General features: G+C 42.5%; 1 protein-coding gene across 1 annotated transcript in view; it reads right to left on the reverse strand.

Moving 5' to 3' along the window:
* Positions 1-19,183, reverse strand: part of GSR (glutathione-disulfide reductase) — a 54,371-nt gene that overhangs the window by 18,113 nt on the left and 17,075 nt on the right. The window contains exons 3-9 of the mRNA XM_047716712.1: positions 16,753-16,841; positions 15,009-15,078; positions 12,309-12,456; positions 8,930-8,984; positions 5,029-5,128; positions 1,944-2,030; positions 722-880 (exon numbers count right to left, since the gene is read on the reverse strand). Of these exons, the coding sequence (XP_047572668.1) occupies positions 722-880; positions 1,944-2,030; positions 5,029-5,128; positions 8,930-8,984; positions 12,309-12,456; positions 15,009-15,078; positions 16,753-16,841 (708 nt within the window). The remainder of the gene's footprint in view (positions 1-721; positions 881-1,943; positions 2,031-5,028; positions 5,129-8,929; positions 8,985-12,308; positions 12,457-15,008; positions 15,079-16,752; positions 16,842-19,183) is intronic.

Here is a 19,183-nt window from a genome sequence, read left to right on the forward strand (position 1 = left end):
CCCACGTTGGGCTCCCTGCTCAGCATGGAGTCTGCTTCTACCTCTCCCTCTACCCCTTCCCTCCCCCGTTAGTGCTCTCTCTCACTTTCGCTCTCCCAAATAAAGAAATAAACTAATTACTTTGCATGTATAATCTATAACCCAGTGAGACAAGTACTATTTTTATCCCTATACTGACATGAAGCAATTGAAACTTTAAGAGTAATGAAGCTGCTTGCTGAAGGCCACACAACTGGTAAGTAACAGAACTAAGACTCAAAACTGGGTCAAACTCTTGAGACCTAGACCCCAAGCTACTACAGGAGACTTGCCTTCAAAATTTAAAAGAACAACTCAGAATGTTAATTACAGCACTGGTAAGTCGGCTTCACATCTACTTCCATCCCCAAGTGCCCAAAATGTCCAGGATTGATGGACACACCCAATAATCGAGATTAGGTTATAGATGATAAGGAATAATTTCAAGGCTTTAAAGAGCCAGTATCATTGTAAAAAGGAAATCTGTAAGGAAGCGGCTAGTCAGGGCAGAGACCTGATCTAGGATGATCACATTAAAAAGGTAAAATAATTTTTTTTTCAATTTCAAGAAGCAATGGGATTTGATGACAAATGATGCACAGATGAAAAGAAAAAAATCTAACCCACCAAAAGTTTAGGGGTCAAGGTGGTGGGGAACACAGAAGTGCTAAATATTCAAGTGTTTTGGTTAGACTAAGCTTACCACTTTGTTTAAATTCAGGCCACTGGAGTTTGGGTCCCGCCCAATGGCCCACAGCAGACAGTCAACATCTGGAATCGTGGTCAAGGTGGGTTTCCTACCAGGAACTGAGGTAACCATGCACAGTTCCAAGCCAGAGGAAGTCTTCTTCACTTCCTTGACCTATTGTCAAATAAAACATGTTAATTTGGAGAGAGGGAGAGAAGATGGAAAACAAAGAGGAAATTAGAACTCTTAACATTTAAAAATTCTCCACCAGGTCCTATATGTGGATCCTTGATGCTGACACATTCACTTTTGCTCAAAGGACGCCAACACCGCAACTCCTAGGAGCCAAGACTGTTTCCTAGGTTGGCCCAAATTATCCAGCCGACGGCCAGAAGTGTCCGTTTCTGTCAACACCCTAATGCTTCAGTTTAAAAACAAGGTTTTTAAACTGTGCTTCTTAAAAAACATGATAAAATCTTAAGTCACTAATCTAGTAAGCACAGTGTTGGCAACTGGAGGGTGGGAGGAAACAGGCCGTAGCGGCATTGCTAAGAACCTCACTCACACCTCATAGTTGGTATTTCTCCTGGATGTTCCTAATCAGCACAGGGAGTGGGTGAGAATTGGATCAGAAGAGCTAGGTGCACACAGTTTGGTGAAGAACCCAGGGGGTTCTGTCCCCACTACCAGGTTAACACCTCTACATTCACAAAGCAACCTCACATTTATTATTTTACTTGATGGGGCCATCACTGAGAGGATGCAGCTCTAGAGACATAATTGCTTTTGCAAACCTAATGCTGCATGAAAACTGAAATTCAGTGATTCCCTAAGAAGTAGAGTACTCTGTAAGTCTGTCCATTTGCAGAACTCAAAGGGGTGCACTTTAAAAACAGAGTCCATAATTTTATTCCCTGAAAAAGAAATACAATCCTCAAAAATAAGCATGTTCAATAAGGCATTTGAGTGCGCGCACACACACACACAAGAGTTGTAGTTTTAACTAGATTTAACTACCAGATTTCTTATCTTTTATACCTTGACTTTACTAACATATTGAGAAATACAGCTTCTTAGGATAAAGAAAAGAATTGGTAGTACTCTAGAAAGGGATTCGTTGACTGAGGGAGACACAGAGTTTGCGTTTATTAAACACTCGGGTGGAATCAAAAGCAGAAAGTGTGATTCACAACACACAGGAAGAAGAGCTATAAGCATACCTGGGGCTCAGCCATACCTGTGAGTACTTCAGGACCTCTATGCCAGAATTCTCCAGCTCTTCTGTGCAGTTTGAACTAATAATTGAATCAAAATTTCTAAGTACCTGTATACAGAGGCACCAGAGAGATGGGTGGTGGGAAAGGAATAAAACTTAAATGAAGATAACATTACAAACTTGGTACCCAAATATCAGCATCTTCCCTCCTATCTCCTCTTTCCTTCATGACCATATTGTAAGTGGAGTTTCAATCTGTATTCCTACATCACCACCAATGTCTGTACTATGTCTGATTTCATGCACTCCCGTTTTAGAGTTAAACAGACAAGTAACCTTCAGGCTTCTATTCTCTTTGCCATGTCCCTCTCCTCTCAAGCCTGCTGCTTTTCTCCATATTTATGTCTTGGGAACAGAAATTCTCCTTCCCCTTTCTGTATTTCCAAGGCAGCTTCTACTCTAGTATGATTTAAGGGAAGATCTCACTAGCAAAATCTCCTTATCGATGCAAAAAAGTCAAGGCCACAGCCTTGGAGAATTCTTTGTGATAATCCACCTGCAACAAACCCCAGGCAGGGTGAAGACAGGAGGTCACGAGTTATTCATAGGATAGCTCTAGAACGGACACACACCAGGACAGGGAAGAGGAGAATCAGCCTGATGTTTGGGGGTTGGGCGTTGGCAAGGGCAGGAAACCCAAGTGCAGGTGCGAATGAGCTGGTTTTCCAAATGAAGGGATTATCCACTCTACTGATACACTGCTGCAGTTTATTTCCTTACTTATACATTAAGGCTGTCAATCCCTCTACCTCTCTCCTTCCTTCCAGTTTTCTGGATATACTCCTGCGATGCAAAATAACATAACATTTACCTAGGGGAGACATTCTTCAGGATATAAATCTCCTGCGGGTGAATTATATGATAAGTCTCAAGGCCAAAGAGAAAGTTCCTTTAAGTACATGTTGACTGGGGTTATTAATTTCCCTTGTCTCCCTCTATTTGCTCAAATAATCAAGAATTAGAATCATAGCATTTGAATGGTTAGGGATCTGATAAATGTTCCTAAAGCATTAAATGACTTGCTCAAATCACACACTTGTTAAGGTCAACCAGATTCTTAGGCCAACACTCTTGTTATTGTCTGGAACTATGTCCCTGAAAGCTCAAAACTGTACTAAAACCAGTGGTACTATCATGATTAATCAAAAACAAAAAACAAAAAATAAACCAAAAAACAAAAACAGGGTGCCTGGGTGGCTCATTCGGTTAAGCGTTTGGCTAAGGTCATAATCCTGGGGTCCTGAGATCAAGACCCGCATTGGGCTCCCTGCTTGGTGGGGAGCCTCCCTTTGCCTCTGCCTGCCACTCCCCCTGCTTGTGCTCTCTATCAAATAAATAAATACAATCTTTAAAAAATATACATATATATAAAGCAACACTTCACCAGATAATGACATAGAGGCTGCATATTGGCAGAAACCACTGATCCATGAACATGTTTGAACTGCATGGGTCCACCTATGCAGATTTTTTTTTACAGTATGATATTGTAAATGTGTTTTCTCTTATGATTTTCTTTTTCTTTAAGTAAGCTCTACACCCGGTGTGGGGCTTGAACTCATGACCCTGGAATCAAGAGTCACATGGTCTCCCCATCGAGCCAGCCAGGCGCCCCTCTCTTAAGACTTTTTTTTTTTCAGAGAGAGGGAGAGGGAGAGACAGAATCCTAAGCAGGTTCCGCGCCCAGCATGGAGCCGGATGACGGGCCCAATCTCATAACCCTGACATCATGACCTAAGCTAAATTCAAGAGTCAGACGCTTAAACAACAGAGCCACCAAGGTGCCCCTCTTAGGATTTTCTTAGAAACATTTTCTTTTCTCCAGCATACTTTATTATAAGAATTTGACATAATACATATACGAAATACATGTTAACTGTTTACATGTTAACATGTTACTGGTGAGGCTCCAGGTCAAGGTCAACAGTAGGCTATTAGTTTGTAGGGAGTCAAAAGTTGCACTTGGATTTTTCCACTGCACAAGTGGTCAGCACCCCTAACCTCCAAGTCGTTCAAGGGTCAAGTGTACTGTCCTTGGCTTTCTAAGCCCTCAGCTAACTCTCAGTTATGATGCTAATTTGCAGTTGCAAAACTTTGGCCTTAATTTCTTCATCTGTAAAATGACATTCAATAAGATGATCTGTAAGCTTCCTTTATTTTTTTTTTTGTGATAAAAAATATATAACATTAAATTTACCAACTTAATCATTTCTAAGGATACAGTTCTGGAGTGTTATGTCTACTCATTGTTGTGCCAGCCATCTCCAGAACTTTACTTCTTGCAAAACTGAAACTCTACACTCTATTAAACAGCTCCTCACTTCCTTCCGCCTCAACCCTGGTAACCCACCATTCTACTTTCTGTTTTTATGAGTTTGACTAGATACCTCATATAAGGAAAATCATAAGATTTGTCTTTTTGTGACTGGTTTATTTCATTTGGCGTAATGTTCTCCAAGTTCATCCATGTTGTAGCCCGAGTCAGAATGTCCTTCCTTTTAAAGCTGAATAATATTCTACCATATGATATACACATTTTCTTGATTCATTCATCTGTCAATGGACACTTGGGCTGCTTCATCGATGCCTGGGCTCTTGTGAATAATGCTGCCATGAACACAGGTGTGCAAGTATCTTTGATACATTTTCTTTTAATGCAAACACTGTAGTAAATTTTTTTGACTGAGTGTTATTAATCCAACACTACCCTCTGATCATACAAAATTGATTTCCAGAATAAGAAATTAACGTTGACAGTCTGTTCAATTTAACTAGTATTTATATTTAAGCCTGCAGGTTTCAAGACACCTGATACCATCTACTACTTCAGGATGAAAATACCAGCCAGTTTGATCCAATCAAAATCATTATCAGCTGGTAGCTGATAAGGACATATAGCCCAATTCAAAGAGCTTCTCTGCAGTTCCATGCAGAATAAACCAACTACTTCCACATGCTTTACACCCTAGTCTTTAATATTGTCAGGGTAGATTTTTAAAAAAGATCAAGCAAAGGAAAGGGAAAAGGAAAAAAGCAAAGAATTTACCTTATCATGCCGTATCATTAGTGATGTCTTTGAACCCAGAGCGGAAAGAATGCCAGCTATCTCTACAGCAATGTAGCCCGCGCCGACAATGACACTGCGGCTAAAATGAGAGAGAGGGTTAGTATTTTTAAATAAACAGATTTTGGACTAATTTTAGATTTATAGAAAAGTTGAAAAGATAGTACAGAAGTGTCCTGTTATACACTCTGCCCTGTTCTTCTCCAAGTTAACATCTTGCAGGATCACGGTACACGTGTCAAAACTAAGAAATGGATGTTGGTACATTGCTACTGACTAAACTCCAGACTTATTCAGACGTCACCAGTTTTTCCATTCATTTCCTTTTGTGGCTCCAAGATTCAATCTGGATACCACACTGCAGTTTTATGTAGAAAATATCCCTTTGTAGAAGGGAAGTATATTTTTAGTTATCAAAAGTTCTTCAGCCTCAGGGCGCCTGGGTGGTGCTGTTGGTTGAGCAACGAGTCTTGGTTTGGGCTCCAGTTGTGACCTCTCGGTTGTGAGATCGAGCCCTATGTCACGCTTCACGCTCAGCGTGGAGTCTGCTTAAAAGATTTTATCTCCCTCCCCTCCTACCCCTCTCCCCACACTCACTCTATCTCTCAAATAAATAAATCTTTAAAAAAAGAAAAGTTCTTGGGGTGCCTGGGTGGCTCAGTGGGTTAATAAGCCTCTGCCTTCGGCTCAGGTCATGATCTCAGGGTCCTGGGATGGAGCCCTGCCGCACAGGGATCTCTGCTCAGCGGGGAGCCTGCTTCCCCCTTTCTCTCTCTGCCTGCTTGTGATCTCTGTCTGTCAAATAAATAAATAAAATCTTTTAAAAAAAAGTTCTTTTGCCTCATTTCTTCAGAGAGAAAAAAAAACCTTTGAAACTAGAGACGACTTATTTTTTTTTAAAGACTTTATTTATTTATTTGACAGACAGAGATCACAAGTAGGCAGAGAAACAGGCAGAGAGAGAGGAGGAAGCAGGCTCCCTGCTGAGCAGGAAGCTTGATGTGGCGGTGTCATCCCAGGACCTGGAGATCATGACACTAAACCGACTGAGCCTCCCAGGTGCTCCCCAAGATGACTCCTTATGAGTGACCTTCATACCTAAACCTAAAACTGGCACCATGATTCTTCCTTGCTCAGAACTGCCTTTTTTTTTTTTTTTTAAGATTTCTATTTCTATTTATTTATTTGACAGAGAGAGAGTCAGCAAGAGAGGGAACACAAGCAGGGGGAACAGGAGAGGGAGAAGCAGGCTTCCCACTGAGCAGGGAGCCCAATGCGGGGCTCCATCCCAGGAGCCTGGGATCGTGACCTGGGTCGAAGGCAGACGCACAATCCACTGAGCCACCTGGGCGCCCCTCAGAACTCCTCCTTGATCACTCTTCAATTTTACCAATCTTTGCAGTAGGTTACACCTACTTAAAGCAAGCCATGTAACTTACAGGATAGATCTGAATGAAAGTAGACTCCCCTGCCTAAATTTCAGTCTAAAAAGGCATCTTCAGCACTAGGTAAAGGCTGAGGAGGGTCTGAATTAGGGGTGGAGAAGCCGATCCCGGCCCTAGGGCAATGAGGATTCCCAACATGCTGCAGCCTGGAGCGTTGATACCTCTGAGCTGGAGCTGCCCCAGTCAGGGCTGGGTTTGCTGAGGCTTCAAAGAACTTACAGTGCTTGGAAAGAACCAAGCAATCTGGGAAAAGCAGAGGAAAGTTGTGTGTGTGTGTTTTTTTTTAAAGATTTCATTTATTTATTTGACAAACAGAGATCACAAGTAGGCAGAGAGAGAGAAAGGAGGAAGCAGGCTCCCCTCTGAGCAGAGAGCCCAATGTGGGGCTCGATCCCAGGACCCTGAGATCATAACCTGAGCCGAAGGTAGAGGCTTACCCACTGAGCCACCCAGGTGCCCCAGAGGAAAGCTTTCTTTACTACCTTCCAAAAGTAAGGTATCCGTGGGGTGAGTCTGTGCCATTAGAGGGGTCTGGTCCAAACAGAGGACGAAGCATGAACCCAAAGAGCGGCACGTCAGCTTACCGTACAACCCAGTGTTTGAAAAGAGAAATGTCCCCATAGCCTGGAAACCATGAAATAGCTCTTCCATCTCAACCTCCCTCTTTCCTATTATGTTTGACCTCTGCTCCTTTCTCGAGGGCATGAGATCGAGCCCCGCTCAGTGAGGCATCGGCTTCAAATTCTTTCTCCCTTTCCCTCCTCCCTGTCTCTCCCTACACACACACTCTCAGGTACTCTCTCTCTAAAATAAATAAAATCTTAAAAAAAGAAAAAGAAAAAAATTTGTTCATTCATTTCCTATGTTCCCAGAGTCCTTTGTTCCTAACACACATAAATTCACTTATTAAACTTGTCTTGCTAGCATTTTAAATATATTAAAATAAATGATTTGATTTTTTTTTTAAGATTTTATTTATTTATTTGGCAGACAGACTTGCCTATCACAAGTAGGCAGAGAGGCAGGCAGAGAGAGAGAGGAAGGGAAGCAGGCTCTCTGCCGAGCAGAGAGCCCAAAGCGGGGCTCGATCCCAGGACCCTGGGATCATGACCTGAGCCGAAGGCAGAGGCTTCAACCCACTGAGCCACCCAGGCGCCCCTATGATTTGATTTTTTAAATCCTTTATTTTAAAAGACTTCACGGACAGGTATCTGTAAAGTAGATTCTACGACGGTGAATCTAGATTGACTTGTATCATCCAGACATGACAAGCCGTGACCACATTTCTGGAAACATTCTCCCATGTGTCCTCATTCAACCCTAAAACCAAACAGGACCGGGCAGATCATGAGGGAAAAGGAGCGGTTCTCTGACACAGTTGTGTGCCCTGCAAACAGCAAATATAAAATGGACTGTGCCTCCCTCAAAGTCAGAAGAGTGCATGCTCCAAATATCTTCATGGGTGGTTTCCACTGCAGCTAAGAGACTCAGAGAAGCCCTCTTGCCCCTTCTACACCATCTGCGGCTCCAGGTGAATTAAGGTAAAGTTTCAGACAATGGGTTATTAGTCACCCTCCGTGAAGGCCTTTACAGAAACACAGGATTAAGACTTGGAATGGGCTTGGCAGCCCCGCGAGGGAGCAGCGGCGTTGAGCAACACTGATTTCCAGATCTGGTGCTACTTAGAGGGAGATAAAGGCCCATCCTAAGCCAAAACGGTCCCTCCAACCTAGAAAGCCTGCAAGTGGCAGCTTCTTCAAATTAGAGAAACCGTCTTCCTCAGTAGATTTTATTCCTACGCATCTAATTTCGTGACAGACATTTACGAAGGTTGTCTGGACAAATCCACATGGAGGACAAACCCAGAAAACCTCTCTTTTGTGCAAACAGCAGGGCTTTCATTTATGGAGGTTCCCTGGGCACCAGCGGCTCTGGAAACCAGAATCAGTTAATTGCGACACATCGGCAGATGATGCTGTATTCAGGTGAAGAAAGAAGATGGTTTTAGGACTTTACTATTTACTCTTCAAAACCACCGTGTGTTTAATTCTCGCCCTAAAAACTGTAATGAAAGATCTGAGTCAGGGGGCACCAGGGTGGCTCAGGTAGTTAAGTGACTGGCTCTTGATTTCGGTTCAGGTCGTGATCTCAGGGTTTTGAGACTGAGCCCTACGCTGGGCTCTGCGCTTAGCGGGGAGCCTGCTTCTCTCCCTCTGCCCCTCTGCACTCTCTCTCAAATAAATAAATAAATCTTAAAGAAAGAAAGAAAGAAAAAGACAGGTCTGAGTTGTTCACTGGAGATATTAGTGGATGAGATACCCAAGGTCATTAAAAGAGAAGCAGGTGAAGAAAATTCAAGGGAAGGCTGCATTTAATGGCTGGGCGGGGAGGCAGAAGAAGCGTTAGCCAGAGAGACTGAGGAAGAACAAACCGCTTACCCAGGCAATTCTTCCAGCTGGAAAAATCCATCACTCGTTATTCCTAGGCTGGCCCCTAGGGAGGAAAATGCAATACAGATCACACAGACCAAGCTTTCCCTTATAAAAGGGTATCAAGATTTTGTATAGGACCCAGATACTTTCTCGGCCATCACATACTGTTTTGACAAGTTTTGTCAAAGTTTCCACTTGGGAAGCTAACAACCCAGTCTTTCCTGAGTACACATTTTCATTTTCTCTCTAGAATTAAGAGAAGTGATGACTGCCTATTACATTTTTCTGAGGAACTAAGATCGTCTTGGCTCTGGTGAAGAGACTCTGCTGGCTCTGTTTCATTCTCCTGCCCCCAAATGTAGGTGTGAACCCTCGGCTCAGCCTTGGCTCTCCTGTGTTTTTCTTCAAAGGTTTCAACCAACTCTCCCCTTGACGGTGGAGGACTTTCAAATATTCCAGTTTTGACATTTTCCCCAAGTCCCAGTCCCAGATTCCTAACTGCCCCACTAACTACATAATTCTACTTTGCTTCAAACTCAGTATGTTTAGAATTGAATCGTAGGGGCATCTGGGTGGCTCAGTGGGTTAAAGCCTCTGCCTCTGGCTCAGGTCATGATCCCAGGGTCCTAAAATTGAGCCCCACATCAGGCTCTCTTTAGCAAGAAGCCTGCTTCCTCCTCTCTCTCTGCCTGCCTCTCTGCCTACTTGTGATCTCTGTCTGTCAAATAAATAAATAAAATCTTAAAAAAAAAAGAATTGAATCTTAAACTTTAGGTCCCAGCTGTAACCCTCTCCCAAGTGTACCACTGCAGAGTTAAATCGAACACTTTCCGCCAATAACCCAAATGAAACCCTGAGTTGTCCATCTAGGATTCCTTCTCTCAATGCCACCCACAGTATTTCATCAGTTAATAAAAATACTACACTTTGCCAAATTCGAGGTGCCATGATTAAAGCACACATCCGGGGCACCTGGGAGTGCAATCAGTTAAGCATCAGACTCTTGGTTGCGGCCCAGGTCATGGTCTCAGGGTCGTTGGATCAAGTTGGATCACTACTCTCAATGCAGTGTCTCAATGCAGTGTCTGTTGAGATTCTCTCTCCCTCTCCCTTCCCCTCCCACTTGTGATCTCTTTCTCCCTCTAAAATAAATAAATCTTTAATACAAAATAAAGGACACATCCTGATCTCAGATGTGATGAATATACTTTTTTCTTAATGTGTCCTGGGATCAATGAAATCCAGCAGGTGATTCTTCCTTCTGAGTCCGTTATGCCTGTCCTCCTCTCTTGAGGCCTGGCCCACAGCAGCGGCTCAGTAAGCATCTGCAGAACCGAGCTTCTCCTTTACAGATCAGATGCTAACGCTGGGGTTCAGCACCATATCATCACCCCACACAGCTCTCTGCACTCATCTCCCTCCTCTGTGAGTCCCTGTCAGATCAGTTGTCTAAAATTATCGCTTACATCTTGTCACAACTCTATTTATAAGCTAACAGTTATTTGACCCAGTTGTCATGAATTCTAGAGATTCCTTCATTTGACTTTGTAAGTCTCCGTAATCTGGCCCTAACTCTTTTCTAGTCTCAGCTTAACGAATGGGCCCCCAGAACTTCAGTACTGGAAAAATTGGTTGAATTGGCTCAATACCTTTCGAAGACATCTTTATTTCCCACTGGTTCTGTCTTCCTCTTCCTCAGCACTTACCGCTCAATCTGTTAGCCTCCTTTTTCCTGGAAAGTCTTTTTGGTTGATGCCATCCTATAGTAATCTGTCCCACCTGTGAGCGCCCTAAGCCTAGAAATAACCCTGGAACACTGACCTTCTATTTAATTCTTTGTATGTGCTTTTATTATATGTTTTAAATTAGTAAATGTATACATTTTAAAAATTCGAAAAGCATAACAGAGCATCTAGTGAAAAGCAGTCTTTCCACCGCGACCTCTAGTGCTCTCCTTTAAGGGAGTCAGCATCACAGGGCTTTGAGTATTTTTCCAGAGATATTCCAGTGCATGTGGACAGTCTTCTGCCTTTTGAAAAAGACACAAATTGTAGCATACTATACACTCTGTTTCATACCTTGTTTTTCACTTAACAAGCAGTCTTGAAGACTGCATCATATTAGGATGCTTATGTCCAAATTTTCAGTTAAATTTTAAGGTACTTGAGAATAGTACCTTATCATCTTTTACAGTAGTTGCTACTGAACTTTTGGGGGTCATGAACCTCCTCTTAAAGCTAGTTAAAGTTTTGGATCCTCTCCCCAGAGAGAACAAAACACATAAATGCATATACACCCCAAATTTCCCATTTAATTCAGGTTGGTCATGGATCTTATAAGGCCAATCCAGGGAGAATACAAAATATGGATAAGCTATGATCACCGCCCAAAAAGACCTTATAATTTAGCTGGGGAGAAAGACAGGAACCATGTTTCTTATGTGAGAATAAGGCAGTAGTATGTTCATAGTTTATCCCTGTGTGCACAAAATGCAAGAGCAAATAGGACTATCTGAAATTCCTTACTGCTTTAATTTTATAATTTTCTATGTAAGAGAGAAAACTATGCATACCAAGTAGGTCATTAAGTTATATCTGTACAAGAATTCACTTCCTTGGGGCACCTGGGTGGCTCAGTGGGTTGAGCCGCTGCCTTCGGCTCAGGTCATGATCTCAGGGTCCTGGGATCGAGTCCCGCGTCGGGCTCTCTGCTCAGCGGGGAGCCTGCTTCCCTTCCTCTCTCTCTGCCTGCCTCTCTGCCTACTTGTGATCTCTCTCTGTCAAATAAATAAATAAAATCTTAAAAAAAAAAAAAAAAGATTTCACTTCCTTAAACAAAACACAAGTACAGAACATATCTTGTAGGGGCACCTGGGTAGATCAGTTGGTTAAGCAACTGCCTTCAGCTCAGGTCATGATTCTGGAGTCCGGGATCGAGTCCCACATCAGGCTCTTCTCCCGCTGACCTCTCTCCTCTCATTCTCTCTCGCTCTCTCTCTCAAATAAACAAATAAAATCTTTAAAATAAACAAACAAAAACAAACAAACAAATAAAGAACATGTCTTGTAAATAACCACCCAGGGGACAAACCCAGGTGGGTGACCGTCTCTGTCATCCTGAAAGGAGGAGATTCTTTGCTGATTTTTCTTGCTGTGTTACCTGTAGGCTATCTGAACTTGGAGCTAGAAGAAATATCTTTGCCCCATCACCAGGCACAAGTTAAGCCAATTACATTTAGGTTCTGCGGAGGCCTTCTCCTCTGTGTGGCCTTGTCCAAGAGAAAGAACTGGAACAGGAAGATCCCCTAGCATCGCTTGGAAGGCTGAAGACAACAGTATACTCCACTTGACGGTTAACAACAAGTATTTGCCTTGCGAAGACTCACCGGGGATCTGGCTCTCCTGAGGACGTGAGGGCACGCCACCTGTGGCAATCAGGATGTGAGGAGCAGTGTACTTGTTCCCATTGACCTCTACTGTGGGCTCTGGATCAGACGTGAATGCTGCATGGCCATGGATGATTTCTATATGGGACTGGAAAAGGGACAGTGACATTAGCCTGTGCTCAATATACAAGAACACCTGTGGCGACATATCTGCTCTTTCCCTCTCTATGGAGGCCAACTAGATTTGAGGTTTGCTGACGCCAAGACAACTTTGTCATGTCTGAGTTTCTGCGGAACGTCTGTTCACTGACACTTAGGTAAGGGGGTTGCCGTGTGATGCTGGAAGTGCGCCGCAGGATGCTATAAAGATGCTATCTTAGGCCAAAATCCAGAGACCAAAAAAAAATATGTGCCAGTCACCTCCCAGGAAAAAACCCTCCATCTCTGTCCACAGGAGTTGGGGAGAAAGTCCTCCTCACTGGCAATGAAATCACACTGAAGAAAGGTGTGTCTGGAGGAGGGGCAGAAGACTCACAAAGACAAAAGGATAAAGGTGAAGAAAGCAGAGGCAAAAGAGGAACAGTCTGGCCAAGGGAGGGAAACGCAACACTTCTGTTTTCTCAAACTAAATGGAAGTATACCACAAAATCCCACAACAATGAAGTTCTGTGCTAGAGATGTTACAAAGCCAGACTCTGGCACCCTCTGTGCTGGGGCCTCCCTTTTGGGGAATGAGGACAAGCTTCTGGAAGGCAGCTATGCTCACCACTATACCACCAACGCCCGCTAGGACAAGCTTCTGAAGCTGTGATATGTGTATCGGCAAGCAAATGTGGGCAACTTACCAGGACAATGGAATCGTGGGAGCTTGATCACAAAAGAGCATATTTCAACATTTCGGAACATGCTCTGTTCTGAATTAAGTTATTTCCTCCTTCCCAAATAGCCCTCCGGGTGCCCTGCTTAACCAAGCTGAATCAAGGTCAGCACCAGAAGCCACAAGAAAAACCTTCCTCAGGAGAGAATGGTTTCCCAAAGGGTGCTAGAGGAGTCTGGGTCAACTGCCAATAATAATCATGAGGGGGAGGAACAGATAGAATTTTTATTTTCATTTCCTAAGATACTTGACAGAAAGTATCCTTTCCTATTCACAAGCTCTGGATCGACTATAAGTAATTCCTTTCCCATAAGGTCACATACACTAAGTTTAACTACACACCAAGATTTGTGAATATTTAAAAAAAAAAAAAAATGCTGTTCCCTGAGTGACTTTCCTAGCTCTTCTGCAAGAGTATTTAAGCTCACTCCATTTTTTTAAAAACTGATATGGGTGTCTTAGTATAACAAGTGGTATGCTCTATGCTCATGTCTAATGGTCTTAAAATCTCTTGTCATCCATGTAGAGGGGACCGAAGGCCCTCAAATACTTGAATTGGGATTAAGGTCAGAAAATATCACCCTCCGGGGGCACCTGGGGAGCTCAGTGGGTTAAGCCTCTGCCTTCGGCTCAGGTCATGATCTTGGGGTCCTGGGATCAAGTCCTGCATCGGGCTCCCTGCTGAGCAGGGAGCCTGCTTCCCCTGCTTGTGCTCTCTGTCCTTCTTTCACTCTCTGTCAAATAAATAAATTCTTAAAAAAAAAAAAAAAAAGAAAAGAAAATATCACCCTCCGAAAAAATAAACCCAATGAATAAGAATCATTATAAAAATACATGAGGTTAGCCATTTATAGAAGTAACTGAACCCTAAAAGCTGGCTTATATACAATGCTGTCAATGAGATTATGGGGGCCCAAATATCACTGACAATCCACTGATCTAAATACAATCTAAGCTATGCAGAAATCTTAGAACCTGCAAAGTGAAACCACGAAGGCAAATGAAGGGTGGTCGGATATACACTGTCAAGAAAAGGACAGCCGGGGACCCCTGGGTGGCTCAGTCGTTACATGCCTGCCTTCAGCTCAGGTCATGATCCCAGAGTCCTGGGACTGAGATGCATGACAGGCTCCCTGCTTGGTGGGGAGTCTGTTTCTCCCTCTGCCCCTCCCTGGGCTCTTTCTCTCTTTCCCTCTCTTAGAGAAAAAAAAGAAAAGAAAAAGCAGCCATATTGCGCATCATTTGTCAACGTCTCCAGCAGCCCCAAGGGGAAGTACAACATTTAAGCACCAAGGCAGAAAAAGCCAGAGACTGGCAAAAGATAATATATATTTGCTGAAGGTAAACAGGCCTTTGCCCGGTGTACTTGATCAGACTTCATTCACAAAAACAACCTTCTGAACTATAATTTGTTCTCTTGACTATATCTTGCCACCAAGGTAGAGGCTGCTGGGAGCAAATGAGCAATGGCAGCCTTCCAGCCAGGCTGTACTTCTGATCTGAATAAACTGGTGTATTGTTGTGTAAATCAGTCTCTGTTTGGGGTTTCTAGAACTAACTGGAGGGCCAGACCTACTCAAGGGGCGGCCATCATGAGAGACCTGGTCTACACATCACAGCAGGCGCTGCCCACTCTGTAGAAAAAAGACGCCTCCTGAGCAGAGACCCGCTCTGGCAGATCAACCTCAAAACCATTAATTGCAAAAGAAATTAAGAAACAACAAGAGATACGTGCAAAGGCTATGTTTTTTGTCTGGCCAGACCGGAAGCACACTCCAGCAGAGAACGGCCCCCTCTCCAAACCCCAAACCCAGCACACACACCTTGGTAAGATTATTTTGATAGATGGTGTTCAGGCGGCTCACATAGGCATCACGCTTCTCCTTTATAACGCTGTAATGAAACTTTAGTCAGTACTGAGAAACAGGGTTCTCTTCTTTCCCTAAGGGACTGGGGCATCTGTCCCTGAACACCCCTTTCAGCAGAGAATCACAAACACACAGAGCAGTCAACAAGATCCCCAGGAGGGAGTATCTCTGAAGGCAGCTGTCCCTGCCCCCGTGCCCATCTGCTCTGCCATATGTAGAGAACCCTTATTCTAGTCCAGGGAAGATGTTCACGTGGCATCCACGGTATGTAAATTTCGTTCTGCAGACAAGATAGGGAGAGCTGCTTTGGCAAGTCCCTAGTACTTAGGGGCCACTTGATAAACATTTGTTGAATAAGTGGATGGATTTCTGAATATTTTGAAAATTTTGATGGCTCCTAAAAGTTTATGGCAATTCCTTTAAAAGTTAAACATAGCGGCACCCGGGTGCTCAGTGGGTTAAAGTCTCTGCCTTCGGCTCAGGTCATGATCCCAGGGCTCTGGGATGAGCCCCACATGGCTCTCTGCTCAGCAGGGAGCCTGCTTCCTGCTCTCTCTCTGCCTGCCACTGCCTACTTGTGACCTCTATCTGTCAAATAAATAAATAAAATCTTAAAAATAAATAAATAAAATAAAAAATAAACAAAATAAAAGTTAAACATAAAATCGCCATTTGAGGGGCAAGGCGAAGAAACAAAAAATTTTGAAAATGATAATAAATAAAATTGCTATTTGACCCAGCAATTTTACTCCTAGGTATAGACCCAAAAGCAGGGACTTGTAGATCAGTGTTCACAGCAGCATTATTCACCGCAGACTAAAGGTGGAAACAACCAAAAGTCCACTGAAGGCTGAATGGATAAACAAAATGTGATATGAACACAGGGAATATTTTTCAGCCTTAAAAAGGAATGAAATTCTTTTTTTTTTTTTAAAGATTTTATTTATTGATTTGACAGACAGAGATCACAAGTAGGCAGAGAGGCAGGCAGAGAGAGAGGAAGGGAAGCAGGCTCCCCGCTGAGCAGAGAGCCCGATGGGGGACTCGATCCCAGGACCCTGAGATCATGACCTGAGCCGAAGGCAGTGGCTTAACCCACTGAGCCACCCAGGCGCCCAAAAGGAATGAAATTCTGACACATCCCACGACATGGATGAACTTTGAAAACATTATTCTAAGTGAAATAAGCCAGGCTTAAAAGGACAAACGTCGTATGAAGTACCTAAAACAGGCAAATTCATAGAGACAGAAAGTAGGATGGTGATACCAGAGCCTGGGGGGAGGGGAGATGAGTTATTGTCTAATAAGCACCTTGTTTCTGTTCTGGACGGAGGAAAGGCTCTCGAAATGGATGGTGGTAATAGTTACACAACACTATGAATATACTTAATGGCCCTGTATTGACAACTTAAAAATAGCTAAAATGGACTTTTCATGTCTTTGAAAGCCATTTTATTGAGGTAAGACTGACATACAAAAAACTGTACATATTTAGTGTACGTAACTTGATGAGTTTAGAGAGAAGTACACACCTTAAAACCAGCATCACAATCAAGGCCACGGATATATCCGTCACCTGCAAAGGTTTGTTATATACATTTTACTCACAGTAACACCCTCCCCAAAAAAGTTTACGGCTCATTTGATTATGAAAGATACATATATTTGTAAACAGAACACTCTGAGCATTAACGCTTACCGCCAATTGAATTTACTCTCACAGCTTTGAAAGCCATAATCAACGTGATCATGCATGAATTCGGAGTGGACAGCCGTGTTCCACATTACCTGTCAAGACAAAAAAAAAGTAGCCACAACAGTAGTACATGAGTCCTGAGAAAAGAAAGAAATCATGCGTGAAAGGTAACTACGTAATAGCAGATAAAAATAATGAACTTTAAATTAAAAATAAAACTAAACATTCTAAAAGTTCAGCAATATGACCAGACAGATGTTATAAGGAAGCTGCTGAAATGTCACAGGAAATTATTTCTATTACATTCCCTACTCCATAGAAGCAGGATGTTATAAGCCTCCCAGTCCTGCTGGTAAAATTTATTATTGCTTACATCCTCCGTTTAAGTTTTAGGTTTGTTGAAACCCCATCTTCTATGATTAATTCTAGGGAATGGAAATGCATCTGTAGCTTTATAGTGAAGTGATTTAGAAGAAGATATGAGATCAAGCTGAGGACTGAAAACCTTAAGAGAACAAATCCCTCTTATAAACTCGGTACCTATGAACATATCCTTGTCAAGGACTTGTGTAATCAGGCATCTGGAACTCAAAGGTTTGTTGCATCTCTGTGGAGTGCAGTCTAAAATTTGTAAAGGCCTTTTATGACAACTGATCATCAAGATAGCTGAATTCCAGGGGCGCCTGAGTGGCTCAGTGGGTTAAGCCGCTGCCTTCGGCTCAGGTCATGATCCCAGGTCCTGGGTTCGAGCCCCGCATCGGGCTTTCTGCTCAGCAGGGAGCCTGCTTCCTCCTCTCTCTCTGCCTGCCTCTCTGCTTACTTGTGATTTCTCTCTGTCAAATAAATAAATAAAATCTTTAAAAAAAAAAAAAAAAAAAAGATAGCTGAATTCCAGTTGGCATCCAGAACTCTAGATGATAGACAAACTATCATTTTTCTTTGTCAGCTAAGCCTGAGACTCCATTTTTGATAAGCATTAGATTTCTTCTTTGTACTGTTCTCCATTTATGCCTAAAGATGAGTAATTGGTGACCCTGCTGGATTCTGCTCATTTTTTAAAATTGAGGTGAAATTCATATAATATAGAACTAACCATTTTATCTGCTAGATTGTTTATCTTAAATAGTACATACAACAGGTTTGTCAGTACTACAAAATAAGATGGGTTATTTTAAGAAACACCACTATATGTCATCCCATCACGAGGTACCATATTTATTTAATTCCAATGCGTATTATATAAGCTGCTATAGCATCCGACAGCCTCTGGAGAAGCTCAATACCATAGGCTCATCCTAATTAGGGAAGTAGTAGCCCCATCCATCTGATTTCTTCTCTACTGCTGCCCCACTCTATCCTTCTGGAGGGCAGTTACTCCAGGCTTTAGCCTGTTCTAGAAAACAAGAGGCAATTAACCAAGTGATCTTCAAGAATGCAAAAAGCACTTTGAAGTCAGTAGAGCCCTATGAAAATATAAAGTAAATGTCCTGCACATGTGTTCAGAATAGAATGAATAAACAAAACATAATATACGGGAACAAAATATTACCAATTCAGGCTACTATACCCAGATGGTATTTAAATAATGAGGTAGCACCAATCAATGGATTTACTACCATAACTGGTTTAAACAACTTTATAACTGATTGACATAATTTATATATCATAACTGCATGACTCCAATTAGAACAGGGTACAAAGGGGCGCCTGGATGGCTCCGTGGGTTAAAGCCTCTGCCTTCAGCTCAGGCCATGATCCCAGGGTCCTGGGATTGAGCCCCGCATCGGGCTCTCTGCTTGACGGCGAGCCTGCTTCCCTTCCTCTCTCTGCCTGCCTCTCTGCCTACTTGTGATCTCTGTCAAATAAATAAAATTTGTAAAAAAAAAAAAAAAAAAAAAAAGAGAACAGGGTACAAAATCTAAGACCAAAAGGAAAGAAAACAATTGAGGAAAAGTGTCCCACAGTAAAAAAGAAACTTTCCTATGGAAAAAAAAAAAAAAAAAAAAAAAAAAAAACCACACACAAAAATCCAAACCTATCTACCCATACTGGGAAACAGATTATAAAAAACCCTTCTAGCATTAAACTCAGGTATGTGTCACTGAAGAGATTAGGAATATTTGTTTACCTGTTACCAAAAAAATGCCTGTTTAGAATGTAATCTCAGTAACAAAAGGTTGTAAGTTTAGGATTAGAACATGTTAAAGCACGTTCAAATGTGGAGTAAAATTATTTGCCAGCACAAGCAAGAGGCAGCTTTGGAAATAAGAGCTGCCATTTCTTCCTCTTTTTTCACAGGTGAAGGACAAGTTCATTCAGTGTGCCCTACACCACAGACACCAGGAAAGAAAACCACCACAGTTGTTAAGAGAATCCATGAGGCTACAGGATTAAATGAGAATACTTAAGCAGCTTCCATTCAATCATTTAGATT

Source organism: Lutra lutra, chromosome 2, assembly GCF_902655055.1.
Source record: "Lutra lutra chromosome 2, mLutLut1.2, whole genome shotgun sequence".
Taxonomy (NCBI): domain Eukaryota; kingdom Metazoa; phylum Chordata; class Mammalia; order Carnivora; family Mustelidae; genus Lutra; species Lutra lutra.